The sequence below is a fragment of the Archocentrus centrarchus genome, chromosome 5, assembly GCF_007364275.1.
Source record: "Archocentrus centrarchus isolate MPI-CPG fArcCen1 chromosome 5, fArcCen1, whole genome shotgun sequence".
NCBI lineage: Eukaryota > Metazoa > Chordata > Actinopteri > Cichliformes > Cichlidae > Archocentrus > Archocentrus centrarchus.
The window spans coordinates 16,087,088-16,108,348 of NC_044350.1; the positions used below are offsets into that span (position 1 = coordinate 16,087,088).

General features: G+C 41.3%; 1 protein-coding gene across 1 annotated transcript; it reads right to left on the bottom strand.

The window, feature by feature from the left end:
- Positions 1 to 1,888: 1,888 nt before the first annotated feature.
- On the bottom strand, positions 1,889 to 19,977 carry LOC115780457 (extended synaptotagmin-1-like). Its single transcript, XM_030729656.1, has 52 exons — positions 19,310 to 19,977; positions 18,203 to 18,244; positions 17,139 to 17,273; positions 16,975 to 17,048; positions 16,806 to 16,878; positions 16,537 to 16,626; positions 16,318 to 16,373; positions 15,590 to 15,710; positions 15,321 to 15,497; positions 15,022 to 15,104; positions 14,793 to 14,841; positions 14,624 to 14,713; positions 14,417 to 14,512; positions 13,857 to 13,928; positions 13,681 to 13,767; positions 13,444 to 13,593; positions 13,180 to 13,293; positions 12,884 to 13,060; positions 12,672 to 12,757; positions 12,541 to 12,589; positions 12,354 to 12,443; positions 12,170 to 12,265; positions 12,018 to 12,089; positions 11,835 to 11,921; positions 11,585 to 11,731; positions 10,885 to 10,991; positions 10,626 to 10,803; positions 10,349 to 10,522; positions 10,186 to 10,268; positions 9,927 to 9,975; positions 9,748 to 9,837; positions 9,511 to 9,606; positions 9,127 to 9,198; positions 8,438 to 8,524; positions 8,178 to 8,324; positions 7,967 to 8,097; positions 7,495 to 7,615; positions 7,315 to 7,409; positions 7,025 to 7,160; positions 5,975 to 6,151; positions 5,793 to 5,875; positions 5,374 to 5,422; positions 5,164 to 5,253; positions 4,901 to 4,996; positions 4,734 to 4,805; positions 4,554 to 4,640; positions 4,285 to 4,431; positions 4,042 to 4,190; positions 3,356 to 3,487; positions 3,165 to 3,267; positions 2,979 to 3,028; positions 1,889 to 2,630 (listed from the first exon to the last, which is right to left on the bottom strand). The coding sequence occupies exons 1-52, from the start codon at positions 19,670 to 19,672 to the stop codon at positions 2,603 to 2,605; spliced, it is 5,505 nt and encodes a 1,834-aa protein (XP_030585516.1). The 5' UTR covers positions 19,673 to 19,977; the 3' UTR covers positions 1,889 to 2,602.
- Between the last annotated feature and the right edge of the window lie 1,284 nt (positions 19,978 to 21,261).

The window sequence follows — 21,261 nt, forward strand, 5'->3', positions numbered from 1 at the left end:
GTCTTCAGTGATGTGTCTTGAATCTCTCTTTCATTCTCTTCAAGAAAAGCATTTGTGTTTTTCTGCTGTGCATCTGCATTTAAGAACTTTCAGTAACAACATCTTGGCTTTGTCTTGGCCCACATACAGGGATTCCTTCAGAGGTCATAGTAGCCAAAAGCTTGTTTTCCTTTGTCTGCATGGTTTTCAGTGGATTGCTATGAGCTTGAGAGGAATAACTGAGCCACTGGAATCAACTGTGCCATTCTGGATGAGATTTATGAACTCATCAAGATCTTTGTCTGTCAGGCCGCCTTACATTCACATTTGATGAACCAAGTCTGAAGAATTTTCTACTTGACTCTAGCCTTTCATTTTTATTTAGTTTTTTGGTTCATCAGGTGTTATCCACTTAGGTGAAAGAACAAGTAGAACTTATTCATCATCCTATGATTTAAATGCAATAAAACACTAATATATTGGTCCCATAAAACCTTGGGCCAGCTCTGGTCTCAGTGGAAGGGTAACTGTCAAGAACCCATTCTTATGAAAGGGAAAGAGGGAGAAATGGCTGAGGTATGATATATCACAAGAACTGGACTGAAAAACACTGGCAGCAGATATTGTGGAGTGATGAAACCACTAATGAAATCCAAGTTTGAAATTTTTGGTTCAAATTGTCATCAAATGTAAGGAGGAAATATAAAAGCGTGGCTATAGCCATCTGTAAAACTTGGTCATGGTTTGGGGCAACATTTTGTTAGAATTGTACAAACTCTGTTTTTGCCTTATAAATTGTATTTCCATTCATGTTTGCCTCAATAAATTGTTGCACCTATTTCTGGTTTTCCTAGCAAAATATAAAGAAATGAGGGATGGCTCAACACTTTTGCACAGGACTGTATAATTTTAATAGTCAATGCAAATAAAGGAAGTTATACACATTTTAAACTCTAAATATTGTTTCTGCAAAGATGAAATCCAAAAAGGTCAAATGAAGTCTACAAATATGCAGCGCCTGTATGCAGAGACATTTCCCTAATGCCACATGACAATAGAAAAAGTGCATTTCCTCATTTTTAGAGGACTTTGGATAAGAGTTAATTTGCTGGCTGTTCCCAAATGAGACTTCTGCATGTTGCATTTTTTTCATGCTCACTGCAGTATCAAAGTAAAGTTCATGGTTGTAACTTTGGGAATTACCAAATCTTCACTACTCAGTATATCCCATTTTCCTTGCAAAATGTAAATACAATTTGGGGTGGCTCAAGACTTTTGCACAGTACTGTACATAATGTATAGTTCTTAACAAATTTATTAGACCACCACCCAATTTAAGGTTTGACACAGCTACCCTAAATTAGCAGTATTGGTTAATTACCAAAATCATTTTTATGTGTCTGTAATGGTTAATCCACCAGTATGTGCAAGCTTCTTAATCAAAATATTTTTAATTATATAATGGTGTTATAATAAATATAATGATTTTTCTTATCCATGAATTTTCAGATTTTCAATTTTCAGGTAAAGTAAATTAGTTATTTAATTGATGGTTCAATGTTACGCTTGATTCATTTTTGACAGTGTGCTCAAATTTGGGAATAAAACAAGTTCACCTTGTTTTTTGCCTAATAAATATATAAATAATAAAACTGAGAATGTGCTTATTTTCACCTTTAGATATGTCCTTGTAGTCTTTGCATTCTGAACTCAAGTTTTCCAAATTATTTCTTTTTCTAGATTGTTAGAAGCGTCAAAGTTCTTTTCATATAGAGTGTACCTGCAGGAAATCTATTGTATCTCTGCAGGATAGCTGGGTCTAAGAAAGTGATTCAAATCTAATAAAGAGAAACAAACTACAAAAATGAACAAAATTTTATACACAAAATAGTCTTTTGTTCCACAGAAATGTGAGCTGTGCAAAATCTGTTTATTTTGTGTCTTTCCACAAACATTTTCCAACCTGATTGATGATCTTTGCAAATATACACAAAATAAACAAACCATAACTGGGGAAGCATGTGTAACACACCCATATCTTAGCTGTAAAAAATAACCGTACAAAAATTATTTCCAAAGGCACCGTGAAAAGCTTCATGGCAAAGTGAAACATATATAAAAAAAATCTACTGTAAGCTGGTGAATAAAATATGATTGAAATACTGAAATGGGATTAATAGTCATGAATAACACATAAAAAAATTAAAAGCTAAAATGTTACCACACTTCAAACAAGACTTAAAACTCTTACAGCAACAAGGCGCAAACAAAGCAATAAAACGTAACATGATTCCTTCAGGCCCGTTCGTCCTTCACTTGCTCTGCTCAGTAACATAACCTGCACTCATAACTTACTTACACTTTACCCTTTTCAACTTAGCTGCTTCTTTCTACTTATCTTTGGTGGGTGTATTGATGTATGTGAATACAGCGTGCAGCCCACTTCTATAATAGATGCTATTACACACAGTGAGCTGGGTGGATACAGGTAAGGCTGCCATGGTGACACTGTGTGCAGAAGTGCAAACGAGAAGGCATCAGTGTGATTCGCAGCAGCAGTGAGAAGTTGAATGATGATGTTTTCATCACTGCTACAGCATCATTCATCAGCAAGCAGCAGCTTCTACTCAGCTTCGTCCTTCAGAGTAAACCTGGAAGAGGAGGTGGAGCAGTGATTTAATGACAACAAGAGTGCCTGATGGTCAATAAAGATGGTCAGTAATGATGAACAAACAGAGAACGCATAAAGAAAATTAGGGCATGTAAATAATAACTTCACCACACTATATCAGTGGAACTTTTCAAACCACACTGCCCATAGCCACAAAAATCAGCAGCACTGGAACTTAACCTGAATGCAACCTCAGTTTTCTGTCCCTGTTTTTGCAGCAACCTTTCCAGTCACCACTCGACATGTGTTTAATGCTAAATAGTTCTTGTTGAGTAAAGCATTTTAATGTAAGTGCAGCCCTGGATGAAGCACAGTCTGTTCCTCTCACCATTGTGTTACACCAGACACGAGGTCCACCTCAGCCAACTCGATCTGCACCTAAAGAGCAGGAATGTCACGTTAGCATCTCTATAAACAGTGTTTCTGCCTGTATTCAGAGCATTTCAGAGTGAAAAATGAAAGTAAAGCCATATCACAGATGCAGGTAGAGCTAGAAACACAATTTCAGGCTCACCTGCCCAATGACGTCTCGGCTTCTGAACGAGGCCGAGTTATTTTTCACTGATACACTGAGGCGTCTGAATCTAATGTCATCCATGGGCAGATCGTACTCAAACCTTTAAAAAAAATACAAAGATTATTAGAAGACTGAGACAGATGTTCAGGGATAACAAAACCTACAAAACACAAAGGCAACATAATTACCTTTCATTGAATTCAGGGTTGTGGTCTCTTTTCTTCACACCTGTCTTTCTCTTGGTGGCCTTGCTTTTATCTGGCAGCAGCATGAGGGAGACATAGCTGTCCACCCCATCCTTATTATGTGACAACAGACCCCTGTGTGCAGAAAAAAAAAATTAAAATGCAATATAGTAACTTTGCACTTGATGTTTCCTGATGATCTGATGGTCATTTTGGGTTGTTCATGAACAACTTCACCAGCAACAATACAACCAGCAAATACGAGCTGACTTTTCAGTCAGTCAGTCAGTCAGAATACTTTATTGATCCCAAAGGGAAATTACTACTGTTACAGCTGCAACCGTTTCATTTAAACGAGTAACCCTAAAACACAATAACATACACTCAGAAACCACATCTAAGCTGCAGCTCTCACTCCAAGTGTTCACTGGCACAAGGTGCATTTGCCAAAGATGCATCTTTGTGGCTCTCTTGGCAAAGTACACAATACTTATGAGCTACACTACTTCTAACCAAAGCTATAGAAGTAGCAGTTCAATCTGACTGAATGGGCCACTTTAAAACCCATTCAGGTTTTAAAGTGGCACGGTAAGCTTATGCTGAACCTTTGATGAGTTTTCCTTTAACAAATAACACAATATTCATACGTATCACTTGTGTGACTTGAAGGTTTTGGCACACACACACACCTGCAGGAATGAATGATGACGACGAGCTTTCTTGCTTGCGAGGCATATGAAAGTGACAACTTCACCTGCCCGTTTCCAGATCCACACCCAGAGGCAGCACAGGGCAAAGTCCCTTCACTGATCAAATCCACCATTTTGGAAGCCAGAATCTATTAAACACACCCAGGATAGCAGTAAGAGTCTGTATTCATGAGCTAAATCATGTTTATTAATTATTTGCTTTTATCTTTCAGATAAAATCACCTTGAGTTCAGCCCTAAGGAGGATTTGACTTTCAGGGGACGCCCCATCCAGCTGGAACCACTGATCCAAAACCAGCTGTGGCTCTGCAAGCAGATTCTTGACAGGAACCACCAGAGATCCCATTGGCTGGTCCCAGCCACTGGACAACTGTGATGCAAGAGAGAGAGAGAGAGTGAATATTTCAACCCAATATTAATACGCCTACATATAAGCAAATGAATGCAAGAAGCATCACAAATGATCAAAACAGATGGAAATAAACGTCTTGCCTTCACCACAAGCATCTGATGCTTAGGGTCATGGACCAGAAAGTAGAAAGACTCGTTCCAGAGAGGGCTGGTGCTGCGGTCACAGAGCTGATGAAGTGTGATGAAATGATAAGATTAATATAACAATAAAAAAAGCAATTATCATACTTAGTATAGGGCAGCATGCTTAAAGAGCCTCACTTTGGTTTTGTAGCTTGTTTCACCCAGAACAAGCTCAGCTCCTGCTTTGGGTTCTTTTCCACTCTTCTTCAGCTGTGCAATAAAAGAGAGGCACTCAAGTTATGCTGCATGAGTAACAATTTCTGTCCACTTCTGCACAGTCTGTGAATAAGCTGCAGGGGACTTACAGACAGTGAATGTGCTCTCTCTATATGCACAAAGAGCAGAGCTGCAGTAGGAACAGCTTTGTTCTGATAAGCCTGGAGAGACTGAAGCTGCAGTACCTGTGGCACAGAGCACAGCTGGTTAGGGAAATTATTATTTTGCAATGTGAATAATGTGGTGGAATGTTGCTCAGTGGCTTTCTAGGAGGGCAGGGGCATATCACAATGTTTAAATGAACAGAGAGAGGCTGAATTCAGTGAGTTTATTAACGCGATGAGGGGCCCACCTGCTCCAATCTGGCTGCATTTGACACCGCAGGAACCCACTCTAGTATCAAGTGAACCCGTCCAGATTTCACTTCCTTCAGAGGGTACCACTGCAACAGAGACAACGTCTGTTAAAGAAGCACGGCAACGCCCTTCATATAAGGAAGTCAGATGACACCGAGTGAGAAACAAAGTCAGGGTGTGGCTTAAGATTTGAGCATGTGACTAACCTGATCTGTGTACTGTGATCTTATGACCTCCTTTAGCTCAACACTGAATCTGTGAACACGAGTACAGGTAAATGATTAACAACAACAAGGTTTTAAAATTGCACAATATGAGCCTGTTTACTTCAGATAGACTTCCAGATGTCAGGATTTATAATGAGATTAGAGACAAACTTTGTAATGAAAAAGGAAATCAACGCTACATTAATGACAAATAATTTAAATGGTTTTCTTAATTCCTTTTATACAATGCAGAACTCCACCGGTATGCAGGTGGAAATATATTTTAAATAAAACAAAAAAATTGTTGTCTTTTATTTTCCATGGCTTGAAGTAATGGTTTTGCTGGAAAAGTTTGCACTCCTAAGTGTTTTTTTTAACTAGCATCATGCAGACCAAAAGCTACATTACAGGAAACACACCTTCCTAGGAAGTCATCAGAATCTATATCCTTATCAAATGCTTCAAACTTGATCTCCTGGATGCTGTTCCCATTCAAAACAGCCTGTTCGAAACAAAGAGAAGCACACAAGAGTCAAAAAAACCCAGCATACTTTGGACAAAGTGAAAGTCAAGTAATACACAATAACCTTAAACAGCTTACCTCATACATTTCGTTCCATGTTGGGTTTAGATTCTCCTTAATCACATGACTTTTAAATGTAACCTGGCCTACGTTGATCTTGACATAGGGATCGCTCTTGCCCTTCACCATGCCACCCATCAGGTTGTCCTTTGCAACCAGATTCTGGGCCTCCAGCAGGTGAATCCTCAGCAGCCCCTACAGCATGAAGACTGCAAGTGTTATACAGGAAGCACTTCAGCACTTCAGCACATGCTGCTTGGATTTCTTAAGTTACTATATTACAGTTCAATGTGATCCAAATCATCTCTGTGTCCTTCACACAGCAACTAAAGACAGCATGAGCATGACTGGAAAACAGGAACTTCTTCCTTACTAGTGTTACTAAAATCTGACATTCTACTGTCACTTTAATGGGTTAAAATAAACCTTTAAATGATGGTTAACTTGTTACCTATTCTAAATTTACTTCATGAAAACTTGTTTTTCTTGTTTGTTCAGTTAGAAAAGGCTCCTCATGGAATCAGCATTTAGTGCGTTATACAGTATAAATGATAAGTTTGCAACATGCTCATTTTATTTTAAGCCTCTAGACATCCTTCTTCTTCTTCTTCTTCCTTGAAGCTGGTATGACGCAGGTACATATGCATAAGCTCAATATTCTACACATCATATCCACCAAAACAGCAAAGGGAGTTTAAACCATCCCAGCAGAGGAAGCAGGAAAGATACTGCATCAGTTTATTTAACTACCACCACCAAACGTCTGGAGACTGAAAGAATGACTGGGAAGATATTACTGTTTAATCACTGTGATCAGTTAATAAAAACACAGGCTTAATGGAAAAGTTCAGCAGTTTTTATTAACTGATCCCAGTGCAAGGATTGAAACCATTAGTACATATTCACATTGGTGAAGGAGGCCCTGCATGTTACCACACACTGCTAATAGATTTCATTTTTTCCTTAATGTTCAGATTGATCTGAATATGCAAGACATGAAATGAGGAATTAAAAGCACATATACAGCTTTCCTTTCCATGCTGCGAATAAAGGCATAACTAAACCCACCTCTTGAGCAAAGGTCTGGCTCAGGGTTGTGTGTGGTGGAAGAAGCTGAGCAGGTTTGGGGATTTCTGTAACGTCTCCTGGCTTTTTAGTGTCAGTGTGAAGACCTGCCACTGTGGCGTGAGCCAGATTATCCAGACTGGCAATTCATTCATACCCAAACACACAAAAAAATGCAGAAAAAAATATTTTTCTTGTTATGTTTTTTCCCTCCAAATTGTGTTTCTTTGAAGCAAATATGACATAAAAAAATTGAATGAACATGGTTGTGTTTGTTGTCACGTGGAGCTCACCCCTCTGTCTGCTTTTGCTGTGGTTCAGCGTCTCTTTTGTCTGCTGTGTGGGGCTGTGTGCGGTGCTCTCCTGCATCCGCTGGCTTTTCCATCAGCTGAGCAAAATTACATTAACATTATGAAGATGAAAACAGACATCTGGGACACAGTAACAACGGACTTTTGTGTGATGTGACTCACTGCAGCAGCAGCAGGGATTGTGTCATGTGCTGGTTTAACGGGTGGAGCCTTCTCTGCAGCAGTTGGAGGCTTTGCTTCCTCTGTTTTAGGCTGTTCTGGCTGGTTTGATGCAGCAACAGACCTGAAAGCAGCATTTTTCTTACAAATCACGACAGACTGGAGTGAAGATAGTTAGCTATGGTACCATTTCCTGTGCAGTTGCCTAGTGCAACTATGTCTTTATATTTAAGTGGCAATATGACATCAAGAAGCACATGTTTAGCATCTTATACCTACACTCACCAGCAGGGAGCGCACTTAATATATTGTATTTATTAAGCTTGTGTATATTTAAAGCTGTATGTACTGCTTATTTTCCTTATATCTGTGTAGCACTTGTTGGTTTTGACAGTTTCTGAATTAGACTACAGTCTCCGGTACAGCAGCAGTGACTTTAAAAATACATCACAGATGTCAAACATAAATGACTCACTCATGCACCGGCAGCTCTGAACTTTTTTCCTCTTTGCCAGCGACTGTCTTTTTTGTGGGGGTGCTGGTGTCCTCTTTCTTTGCAGCAGTCACAGACGGCTGTGGAACTTCAGCCATCCTCGAGTTGAGAATCTGTTAACAACACATTTCCAGTTGGGTTTCTTGATGTCAGTCAAAGTAACACTAATGCATGCTGTATATTATCTTCATACCTTGAGCTCAGCCCTCAGGAGGATCTCACTTTCAGGTAAGGCTCCATCTAGAGGCATCCACTGGTCCAGGACCAGCTGTGGTTCAGACAGCAGCTGTCTCACAGGAACTACCAGAGATCCCATTGGCTGGTCCCACGCACTGGAGAGCTACATATACAAAAACACATCAGCCAAAACTCGAGATGTTGATGGCAGCAGCAGCATTTTAATGCTGTTGTGCTGCATTTTGTACTGTATGCTAAGAAATTCATTGCATTTACCTTCAGTATGAGCATCTCCTTTGTGGGGTCATGTACCAAGAAGTGGAATGTCTCGCTCCACTGAGGAGATCGGGAGCGATCGCACACCTTCACGTGGAAAGTGGATAAAGAAAGGTAATAAACTTAAGAAATTTTCAAGTTTAAAGTTTTGTATAAAGGGGACTGTGTCATGCATTGCTGTCAAGTGTTGTATTTTTTCTTTTTTTGTTTTTTTTATCAGTATGAGAGCCGTAATAGGAATTTTCACACGGTGAACAAAGAAGCAGATTTTTTTATTCCCAAAAACAGTAAATTCATTACCAGGAAGTTGTGATAAAGACTTAATCGTGATGTCTGATTAACTAAATGAAGAACAAACTTATAAAAATATATAGACTGCATTTCCAATGAGCCCAGAGGTTAGGGCACATATCACATTGGCTCAACTACTCTGAGGGAAGTCTCCGGTTCAAATTCCGGGTAGATGGAGCCTTAGCTGCATGTCACTCTTCTACTCTTCCTCATATATTTCCTGTCTCTTACACATTTACTTTCAATAAAAGCTCAAAAAGAAATATCTAAATGATCATAAAAGTACAGAACATACACTACTGTGACTGTGACAGTGAAAAATAAATACTGTTTGCAGCCTTAAAGCATGCGTGGAAAATGTGTTTGTATTTTCCATGCACATATTATTAGTGTCATACCTTAGTTTTGTAGCTTGTGTTACCAAACACAAGCTCAGCTCCAGCCTTGGGCTCCTTTCCACTTTTTTTGAACTGTAAACAGAAAGAAAAAAAAAAATTGCATTCATCCGTTTTCTTAACTTCTCCAATTCAGGGGCAGCCGGAGCTTATCACAGCACGCATTAGGAGCGCGTTTGTATTCGCTCGCTGTAACGATGAGATCCAACACTTTCTTAAAGAACGATAAAACATTTTTGGGTCACATCACTGCATAAAATCCAACAGTGATTGTTACTCATCAGCTATTATTCAGTCTTTCCTTTTCAGTCATAATTTACTACTAAAAAGTAGCTGTTTTTCACTTAATGCTAAGACAGCAAACATCATAAATTGCGAAGGACTCACAGGCAATGAGTGCGCTCTGTCCACGTAAACAAAGAGGAGTGCTGCAGTGGGAACGGCCTTGTTCTGGTAAGACTGGAGGGACAGCAGATGCATTACCTGCAGCAGAGAATCAAATAAAAAATACATTAGTGACTCAGCACGGATGTGAGCAGGGACTCAAAGGAGTGGACTACTTGTGCAGTACCAATGGTCAAGATTAGAAATGTATATGAATAAAGAGAAGAAACATGCACTAACTTGGTCTAGGGTGTCATTATGGGACACTGCTGGAACCCACTCCAGGATCAGACGGACGCGGCCAGACGCCACATCATTCAAGGTATACCACTGAAACAGGGGTGCTCGATTATTGAATCACAGTCTATAAATGCACCAGGGGTACACACACTTAGATACAACATGCACAGATATCTCACCTGGTCTAAGTACTGGGAGCTGATTATGTCTGCCACACTGATTGTGCATCTGGTCACAACAAAGATTATTGACGTTATGCAAAAAACAAGTCTTATACAGGCATTGCAATAAACAGCATCTCATTGCAGACTAACAATCTTTTTTTTTTCCAGTAAACACATTTGTTCACTAACCACTATGCTGAGGTAGTTAACACTGGGCAGTGAGGCGCCTCCGAGCCGGTGTTGAGCAACAGTAAAGCTTGGCATTAGCCCTTACCTGCCCAGGAAGTCATCTTTGTCCATGTCTTTATCATACAGCTCCACTTGCATCTCCTTTGCTGACTGAGGCCTCAGGACCACCTGAGGGAACACAAACTACTTTAGTCAAAGTAACATTAAATGTTGAAGCCTTCTGATTTTGTGCAGCCCCTCATACACACCTCATACAGCTCATTCCAGACTGGGTTGAGATTTTCCTTGATCACGTTGCTCTTAAAGCTGGCCTCTCCAACACTGATCTTGGCATAAGGGTCACTCTTGCCCTTTACCATACCCATCACTTTATCTTTGGCAACAAGATTCTGGGCCTCCAACAGGATGATCCTCAGCAGACCCTACAGGGAGGGATTTCAATTTAGGTTGCATTTTAATAAACAGGATTTTGCCATGCACTGCTTCTTGTATCTGTCACTGTAGATCAGTATGTTGTGATGTTACCTCACTGGCAAAGCTGAGGTCCGGAGAAGAGTGAGGAGGCCGTGTTACAGCAGGACTGGATGATTCTTTTATCTCATCTTGAACCGAATCATCTGCAGTTTCCGTGGTATCAGCATCTTCATGTGAAGTCACTGAAGAGACAATAGTCTCCACAGGAGGAGTGTCTACTGAGCTCGACCTAAAAGCACAACAATTAGAAATAAGGCAAATTTAAGCGGGAACTCTGATGGCTAATGAATTATTGAACAAACGATCTCACCTGAGTGTTGTGTCTGTCTCCTGTTTCGGCTTAGCAGGGGAAGGATCTGAGACAGCAGCCGCCTTAGTCGTAACAGTGGCGGCAGGGCATTTGCTTGGAATCAGCAACTGTAATTAAGTTGATAGTATTATAAGTTAACTATGTAATTCAGTTTTTAACCAAACCTGTTTGCAGAAGCAATTTGCATTAGAACAAGAACAAATTTAATCAACTTGCTAAAGAGAGAATCAAAGACCAAGAATGGGGCGCGCTGCAAAAGTAATAAAAAGACAGATTTAATGATATTTGCTTACTTATAAAAAATGTGTTAAATATTTCAGCAAAGACCAACATAGTGGATAGAAGATTGTTATTTGCATCTGCAATGATTTAAAACAAATGTTGCAGCATTGTTCTGCAACCTCCCTGCACTGCTCTGTGCACTCATGGAAAGCCACGCACACCGAGCGCAGCAGCAAAACCACCAGCATGAAACAGAGCAGGCAGCAGTGATAACAGATTAACCCTGATATGTCAGACACAGCAGGAAAGGAGGAGCTGGACTCAGAAAATGTGGACTAGCAGTGAGATCAAGTGATATGTTGGAATTGGAGCTGAGCTCGCCTAAACTACCACTACACTTGATTTACAAGATAACAAACTGAAAAAAAAAAAAAAAACTGAGCTGAACAAAACATCTGAGAGAGTGTTATTACTGTACCTTGAGTTCAGCCCTCAAAAGAATCTGACTCTCAGGTGAGGCTCCATCCAGATGGAACCACTGGTCCAGGACCAGCTCTGGTTCAGACAGCAGCTCTCGAATAGGAATAACCACAGAGCCTATGGGCAGGGTCCAGCTGTGGGAGAGCTGGAAAAACACGATGTTAAGTGTTAACAATTCTTATATGAGAGATCTCACTATTTACATGAGGACACGTTTTCTGTTTGATTATGCGCTGAAGTCACCGTACCTTAGCAACAAGGATATCCTTTCTGGGGTCACAAACCATGAAGCAGAATGCCTCATTCCACTGAGGTGATGTTGTACGCTCACACACCTTAAGAAAAGGTGCAGGAGTCAGGTGATACGGTACTTTGCCAGTCTTAGTATTGGAACAGAAACAGAATTATAAGAATGAGGTTTGGGGTCTTACTGTAGTTTTTCGAGACTTTTCCCCAAGAGTTAACTCTGCTCCTACTTTTGGATCTTTTCCGCTCTTCTTCACCTGTACCAAGAGAGAACAGTCAGTAAGATTCATTTGGAGTCCAAAGGTTAAATCCTTCAACGCGGTATTAAAAGACTCACTGGTAATCCATCCGCCTGCTCGACAAACACAAACAGCAGGCCTGCCGAGGGAACTGCCTTGTTCTGGTAGGACTGTCGGGAATAGAACTGAAGAACCTAAAAGATGCAGGAAACAACTGCAGAATATAAATCAACCTCACCACAAAGTGTTCATTAATCCATGACTTGTTCTGAAATTACTGACCTGGTCCAGTCTGTCTGAGTTTGAGGCTGTTGGAACCCATTCCAGTGCCAGGTGGATGCGACCAGACTTCACATCACTGAGCGTGTACCACTGAGAAACAAAGAGAAAATGTTCTAATGTAGGAACTGTCATCAAGTGACAGCAGACCCGGCTAACCACACTCCTAAAAGCTTCAGCTCATGCCCACCTGATCAGTGTACTGAGCATCAATGAGCTCCTTCAGACTGATCTTCAGCCTGCATGTCAACACATACAAGATTAGAATAGATCATCTAGAAGCTCATAAGCATATGTGATGATTAATTTAAATATAGTTACCTGCCCATGAAGTCATCCTTCATGTCCATGTCTTTATCAAAGAGCTCCACATGCAGGTCCTGGCCTGGAAGCGAGGTTAAAATCACCTGAGGGGCAAACCGAGTTACACATCTCAAAGCGCTCTCTTCAACTAATTACACTGCACTGGAATAAACACGAGCCAAAGTTCAACTCATAATTAAAACTTTCACAGCAGTTTCACCTTTACTTACCTCATACATCTCATTCCAGGTGGGGTTAAGGTTGCCCTTGACAACCTCACTTGTGAATGTTTCACCCCCAATGCTCATCTTGACATAGGGGTCACTCTTGCCTTTCATCATGCCTCCCATCAGGTTATCTTTCGGAACAAGATTCTGACCTGCCAACAGGTGAATTCTCAGCAGTCCCTGAAATGAAATTTGTATTTCAAATTTAAATAAGCAAAAATATTTCAATTCAAAATATACAAGCAAAAGGCTAAGACCCAGCAGAGCAAAAATAAATAACTGGTACTGTCCTGAATTACCTCTGTGGCAAAGCTAGGATGAGGAGAGGTCTGTTGTGGTAGCTGATTGGATAATCCAGCTGCCAAACCAGAGGACGCATCAGATGCAATGCGTTCCTCATCCAACCACAGGACCTGTGTGTAAACGGAAAATAAGGGAGGCAGAAAGAATCAAAATTCAAATTTAATTTGGAATTAATAACGTCCTACACTGTGCTTTTTTTTTGTTAGCAGATTCACTAGAAACTATTACAAGGCAGGATTACAGGTTTTATTCCCATGTACCCTAAGGACGGCATTGAGGTAGATGCGACTGGCTGATCCGGAGTTTTCCAGCTGGAACCACTGGTCCAGTGAAAGATTGGATTTTGACAAGAGACGGGACAAAGGGATGGTCAGGCTGCCCAGCGTCTGCACGCGGTCAGCATCCTTCACCTGATGAAGAAAAGACAATTAAACACCATCACCCATCAGACTCTCAAACATATGTTTTAGTGCATTGTAGCCACATTCAGCTGTTACCTGAATGTCTATGTCCTGGTTGCGAGGATCGTTTATGAAGAAGGTAAAAGCTTCTTCAAACTCTGGATTAACGGTTGTGTAACAAGTCTAAAGAGAAGACAGAAAAGTATGCATATGATAAAGAAAAAAATAAAATACGTCTGCGGTATATTAATTGGATTTTTCAGGAGTTGCACCTTGCTCTCTCTAGTGACGTCCCGCACAGACAACTGCACCATGGGATTGGGCTCTTTATTTCCCTTCTTCATCTAAAGGACACATAGTTGCAGACAAATATGGACACAGAGTAAGACAATGACTTTCTGTAACCAAAGAGAACCACAACAAATATTATAGGAGCGTGAGGTCGCTGCGAATGATAGTGTGTGCACTGCTACCATAGCAACAGCACAAATAACTGAAATACGGGACAGTGCTGCGTGGCGTAATCAGGAAATCTGCAAAGAAAAACCCCCAGTAAGCTGAAGGTTTGCTCCACAGTTTCTGTACATTTAGTTTTAAGGCATAAAAAAATGAAAGGAGTCTGAAATTTGTGTTTAACGCTCTTGGCTAAAGTTACCCACGTGCACCCACAGTGGAACTGTAAAACTATTAAACTGTGCTTGAGGCCACGGCAACAAAGATGTGGAATGCGAAACAAATAGCAGTTAAAGCTCTGTTAGTTTAACCACACACAGGAAGCAGCTCTTGAGTTGCACACGAATGTGGGCACAGAGGGTACACATGCTTGACTCACAGGAAGTGCCTCAGCCTTATCCAGATATACAACCAAGATGGCTGAAGACGGGGGATCAGCATTCTTGCTGGTGACGCTCTCGTTCCTCTTCAGGACCTAGATGAGATTTTAAAAATATTTCTTTTATTGTAATTGTTTGATGCCAAACACTAAGCTGCTCAGTGACACACAAAATTACAATCACTGGTGAAAATCCGAGACTCAGACCTGCTCTAGTTGATCAGAGCTCGGCAGCAAAGCCAACCACTCCAGCCTGAAGTGAACCTGACCAGAATCTGTGTCTTTCAAAGTGAACCACTGCGAAGACACATCCAGACATGCTTTTACAATCTTATACAAAGTGTGGCAAAGATTAAAAACAAAGCTCTTCACTTACATCATCAACAACTACGGATTTCTTCACAATACCCAAATCCAATTTGGTCCTAAATGAAGGAGAAGAATAAGACAAAAGGTCAGAGACCAAACACATCAGTGCAAATTAATGGATCAATCAGATGATACACTTTACTAAAACCTAGTGCACTTTCCCCACTGTTCATAAAGGTGACAAATGAAAGGTGAAAATATGAGATTCAACAAGGATGTGAATTATGCACATGTACCTGCCCAGGAAATCATCCTTGTCTGGGTCTTTGTCATATACCTCAACTTCCAACTCTTGACCAGGTACTTCATGGACTATAACCTGATGTACAGGACACACATAACGACATGACGAGGACAGAGGGACTTGTATGGAAGCTGTCTGCAGCCTCATGAATGCAAATGAACAATGCCAGTGATCAGCATATCAGCACAATCCCTCAAATGCAGAACAAAGTGATGCGTGAAAGACATTTTCCAAGAACTACACATGCAGTAGACTGATGGTTTCCAAAGTAAAGCCCCCCTTTCTCCTCACCTCATACATCTCTCCCCACTTGGGAGAGTCTGTGTTGTCAATGTGTTTGGAGGTGAAGGTCTGAGGTCCCACCCTCAATATGGCGTAGGGGTCAGACAAGCCTGCCATGACCCCTTTCACATAGTTGTCCATGGCTGCTAGTTTCCGTGCTTCCACCAGGTGGATGCGTACCACACCCTGAGAAAGAAAAAAGGGCGTCATATACTGGCATTTTTAAAGCATGAAGTACAGTTGTAATCAGAATCTGCAGGCGTATATTCAGGCCTTACCCTGGGCAAAGGAGAGCGTAGTTGAGCCACATGTAGTCCAGGAACCAGTGGGACAACCAGGCGGTTGGGCAGCACCAAGAAGGAGGCAATAGCATCCATAATCATGCTGTCTGACATGACGCTGCAACAAAGAAGAGAGCAACGGTTCAGGGGAAGCACTAAAAATCATTTAATTTTCACTGTATAATAAAACCTAAGCAGTAATACAATTTTGGAAGTAATGTTCTTAAAAGGGTAATATTATGTTTCCTTTGTTTCTCACATAAATACACTGTTAGTAAACATGATAGAAGTTTCAAGCAGGGAAGTCGGCCTATGTAAAGGTAATTCCTCTGAGCCAAAAGCTTCAGTGTCACACTTCTCCGCATGCTCTGATTTTTTTTGTTGTTTTTTTTTTTACACTCGGTTCTGTATGATTCAAGCTGATATCTCTAATATGGTCATCTTTCACGAGCAGCTCTGGCTGTGGGCAAAAAAAAAAGCTGCATTCTGTTTACGAAGGGCAGCCAATCAGGAGAAATCTGAAGGTGGAAAGGAAGGGAGCTAAAGCACCAAGGCACTATACTGGATAACCAAGGATTATTTTTAACTGTGAATCATGATCATGAAAAGCTCCTTAAATAATGTCAGTGGAGTTGGAAACACTGAGTTGGAAATGAGCAGAATCGGTTCTCTTGTGGCTATTACTAATATATAAACCAAACTGAGGGTACTTCAATATGACTCACTTCAATCCAGGAATGTCCAACAAATTAGTCAACCCAGTCCAATTGATGTCTAGTTTCTAGGAAGAGATAAAAAGCAACCACATACAGTAATCAATCAGGACCGATAGAAAACCAATAGCAAGCAAGACTACAGGACACATGATATCGACAGGAATGGGGGTTGGGGGTGCGACAAGAAAAGGACTAATGGAGGTGAATTGTAAATGCAAAGTGACCTACAGGCCGGCGGATGAAAAACATAGTGACTGCACCCACAATGGGCACATCTCCAACCAGAGGCTCAAGAATCACCCGCATCATCCCATGCAGCTGAAGAAAGAGAAGCCCAAAGGTCAGTTTATTACTACATAAAGGCAGATTTTCTTTGTATTTTACTGAATTCTGAATCTCTAGATTGGCACCTCCTCTGATTTAAAAGCTTTAAATGAAACGCTGTTGCTTAATAATATCGCCACATGGTGGTTTTAAGCCCGGATAGGAAGACAAACCTGTATTCCTTTGACTCCAGCTTTGCAGAAGTATCTTTTCACCTCAACATTGATCTCTACATTGCCAACGTAGCTGAAGATATAAGCACAAAAATGTCACCAATGTGAGTGCCATGTAAACGTTCCAATACAGAGAGAGCAAAAAAAAAAGCAAAAGAGAAGCAGTCACCTAATATAGAGATCCAGCAGGACTTGTCCCTTGTCATTCTCGGTGTGTGCCTTGATCCCTACAACCTTCATGGCCTGAAGCAAACATAAAACACGTTTGTTTTAACAACATAATTCCCATGGATCATTTGTGTCGTAGTATAGTTAACCTCTCGGTGGCATCACCTTGTCTCCCATGTCCACCTTGGTGAAGCTGAGGGTCTGGAGGTGGCTGCTTGAGGCTCGGATAGATGGAGCGATGGTTTCTATCAGCAGCTTCTCAAGATACTGACCAACAAAGGGCCACACCTGCTGCAGGACCTGGCCACGCCATCAAGAGAATAATTTAATAAGATGCTCTTTTTTTTCAGAAACATAAGCAAGACAAATGCTTTAAGTAAACTTCTGCTGCATTAAACGCCAGAAAGAATGACGGAGACAGCTGGAGCAGACTGAGCCTCCTCAGCTGTTAGTCTTCTTATTTAGGATCATAATAAGCTCTATGACACAATGACATCTGTGGTCTAGATTTCTCTCTTTTTTATTAATGCGGCTACAAAAACTTCAGTGCATTGTTGCTGAGAAAGAATCTAAAAACAGAGGCAGTGTTTTGGTTGCGTGCTTCTGAGTTTGTAAAAAAAAAAAAAAAAAAAAAACAACCCACAGTTGGTTCGAGTCTGGCATAAGTGGAGAATGAGTCATCAGCTGCCTGCTCTTTGTGGCGCATGAAGCCTGAGCAGTAAGGCAGTCTGCTGACTTCCCCTCCAGTAACAAGTCTCAAACCTCTGCTTTGTCTGCTTTCTAACACTCACTCGTGGTCCTGTTTTCTTGAATGTTTTTCTTTCTGTATGTCTATATTAGAGGTCTTAACTTTTTATAGACTACAAGTGCAGAGGAGATGGGGGTGGGGCTGCAGGTTTTTTTTTTTTTAGTTTGGGGAACTATGTGGCTCCTCCCCATCCTGTGAGTCCAGTAGTCTGCAATGAAATGGAAATGTTGAGTGTGCTGTCTGGCACAGGCCTCCCCTCTGCAGTAGAGGCAGGCGGGACACAATAATGGGGGTGTGGCCCTCTTTTTTTTTTTGTACTAAAGGAGCTTCAGCATTTATCAGCTAGCATACACTAACAAATGTCAGTCATCACAACAGCTGGGCTATTGAATAGTCAGGTGTGTGTTTGCTGTGCTTGAGGCAAAACGGACAGTTACACAATAAAGAGATGATGACCAGAAGAACTAGTTGATATTTTTACCTTATTCAGCCATTCAACCTTCTCAACATCTGGAAAGTTTACCTGAAGGAAAGAAACAAGAGTGCAGGCACACGCTTAAGTTGTGTATAGAAACTGGTAAATACTCAACAGGAAAAGGGAAATGATTCATTTACAGATGCTGGCAGTTTGGAAATGTCATCAGTAACGCTGCTGATATCAAGCCGGCGCTCTATCCCCCAAGCTTTAGACTGGAAAAAAGCTTTTCAGAAAGGTAACACATTAAAGATAAAGCTGTGTTGCTTCAAAAGATCACTTTGAATGTGAACATTAGATATTAAACCTTGCATTAGGCGATTCGTCCAGATGCTTTTTTAATGTAAGTGCTTGAAATGTTTCCTCCCATATATATTTCATAGGTTTCACTCAGGCAAAATATTACCACATGGCAGTATGGAGAAATCTGTTTTGAACACTTCACTGAGGAGATGCATGCTGTCTGCTTATGCAGTCGCTTCAATCATTCCTGAAACAGGAACCCACAGAACCTCAACTGGGTGTGGCCAGAAACCCTTAGCTAGCACAGGTTTCTGAATTTGCATTCTGTCTACAGTTATTATAAAGAAGTACTATATAAGTACTACTGTAGGACTAGTATCTGCACACATTCTCAGCTTTGATAGAAGGCTTGAATATTTTCAGAGTTGATGCAAAAGCAGGAAATTCTCCTGTGTGCTTTTATTTGTGTTTACTTTTTCAACTCACGCACATGTGCTATGAATTTAGGAAGTGTATTTGTATGAAAGGAAGAGGGACAAAGACTGCTGCCAACCTGACTGCATCCAGTGAGGACCTGAAGGTCATCAGTTCAAAAAAAGTATATCAAGGATATATTAGGCAGTGATGTATTTCGTGATTCAGTTGCAACAAATAATAATTATTGGTTGGGGATTCCTGAAAATACTTATTACAGCCTGCAGTAGTCTCTGTGGTAGTGGTATTATGATTGCAGGGTCCACTGCCAGGCTTTGCATGTACTGTAATGTAAGGTTACTCTAGGTCAAAGTGGGTTGGGTTGGGGTGGGGGGACAGTGCAGCAGCTTAAAGCTAAATATGTCCTCTGACTATCATTGTGTGTTCATATCTTACCCATGCAGGAAGATCTCGCTTGATGCTGGACACTCTCATGGATGCATGCTCCTGCTCGTCGTTGAGCAGCTGCATAGCTGACTTGAGGCGCGTCTCCTTGGCTTCTCGAGCATGTTTCCATCCCGTGTAGATCATCATGCCGAACACCAGCAGACTGGTGCTGACCCGATAGTAACCGGCAAGGTAGACGGGGAGCAAAGCACCCAGGCATTTCCCAAAGGTCCAGAGCACTGCCACTGCACTTATCCCTTTGGGTTTGGCGGTTTCTACCTCCACGTTACTCACGGATTTCTTCTCGCCGTTGCTGGCGCTCGGACACTCGGCGGCCTTGGGTTCGCTCGGCTCCGACTTGTCGCTTTGCATTGTGGTTATCTCCTAAAGGCACTGAATGATCGCTAGGCTACTCGCTGAATGATATTTTCTGTCTTTAAAACGGTGGTCGAACTTACCTAACAGGTACTCTGGCGTTTCATGACCAACACCGGCTGCTGTTTGAACAAACGCACCAGATTTACGGGTACTAATTCACCGCTCGTAAGTGTCGCATCTTACGGATTGGAATTCAAATATATTTGTGATCCCTGAATTGGAAAAGTTGTACGGATTGAGCGCAGATCCCGGAGAAGTCTGCTCTGCTGCTGCTCACCCAGTCCCGTTAGCAGGATGAAAACACGCCCACTGGCACTGAAGTGGAAAAAGGCGTTTTTGACGGTTTCCCTACTGCGTCAGACTATCCAGTTACCGCTATTACTGCAGCATTATACAGGAGTTTAGAGGTTTACTAACGCATGTTATCAAAAAAAGTATTTATCCGTCTGCTGAAGCACAGGCCACTCTTTAGTCCACTGCCGTATGCTGGAAATACTTGCAGCTTACTGGGGAAAAAAACACGACAGACTGCTTTATCGCCAGTCTCCAAATCCTCAAATAGAGCACAAGGAATGTCCATAATGACTCCAGTTACTCGTGGTAAGCACTGTTGGATGGCAATGTTACTGGGAGTAACTAATCAGACTATAAAAATAAGCAGTATAATCATTTAAGATTAACTCTGACAAATGTGCAGATATAATTCAGTTGGATAAGCGGAAGAAAGTGGATGGATGGATGTTAAGAATTAATTTTTGCATTTAAAACATCAATGAAGAAAATATTGTGTTCAACACATTTGCAGCTGAAGTGATGGTGAATGAATTCAGCGTGGCTTTTTCCCTTGGCACAAAATGAATCACTTTCTTAGAAAAGCGTGTCTGACACGCTTTTCATTAGTCATCGTGCAGTCTCTAAAACGTACACACTGGCCACTTTATTAAGTACCCATTTGCCTTCAGAACTGCATTAATTCTTCGTGGCACAGATAATAGAATGATAGTAGAAGCACCATAGGATGGATACACTGTGGTCATAAAGGCATACATATGGTCAGCAACATGGAGTGATCAGGTGTTTAAATGATGCTCAGTTTGCTATCATGTGTGCCAAGAAAATATTCCCCCACACAATTACAGCAGCAGCCTGAACCACTGATACAAGGCAGTATGGATCCATGCTTTCAGGTTGTCAAATTCTAACCCTGCTACCCAAATGTCTTAGCTGAAGTTGAGACTCACATCAGGCAACTTTTTTCAGTCCTCTGCTGCCTAAGTTTGGTGAGCCTGTGTGAACTGTAGGCTCACTTTCCTCTTCTTAGCTGACAGCAGTGGTACCCGGTGTGATCTTTTTCTGCTGTAGTCTAGAACATCACAAATTGAGCAATTTGAAGACACAATTAGAGAGGTAAGGTTGAGATGGTTTGGATGTGTGCAGAGGACGGATCGTGACTAAATTGGATAAAGGATGCTGAAAATGGAGCTGCCAGGCAGGAAGTAAAGAGGAAGATGTCAGCGAGGATTTATGGATGTAGTGAAGGACATGTAGAGAGTTGGTGTAATAGAGGAGGATGCTAGGGGTAG

What these genes read in the sequence shown, in the direction of transcription:
- LOC115780457 (XM_030729656.1), bottom strand. Translation starts at nt 19,672, where the DNA reads ATGCAAAGCGACAAGTCGGAGCCGAGCGAACCCAAGGCCGCCGAGTGT. An exon ending in ACCAGGACATAGACATTCAG is followed by an intron (nt 13,594 to 13,680) that starts GTAACAGCTGAA and finishes TTTCTTCATCAG; the next exon opens with GTGAAGGATGCTGACCGCGT. An exon ending in AACCCTGAATTCAATGAAAG is followed by an intron (nt 3,268 to 3,355) that starts GTAATTATGTTG and finishes TTTTTTTTAAAG; the next exon opens with GTTTGAGTACGATCTGCCCA.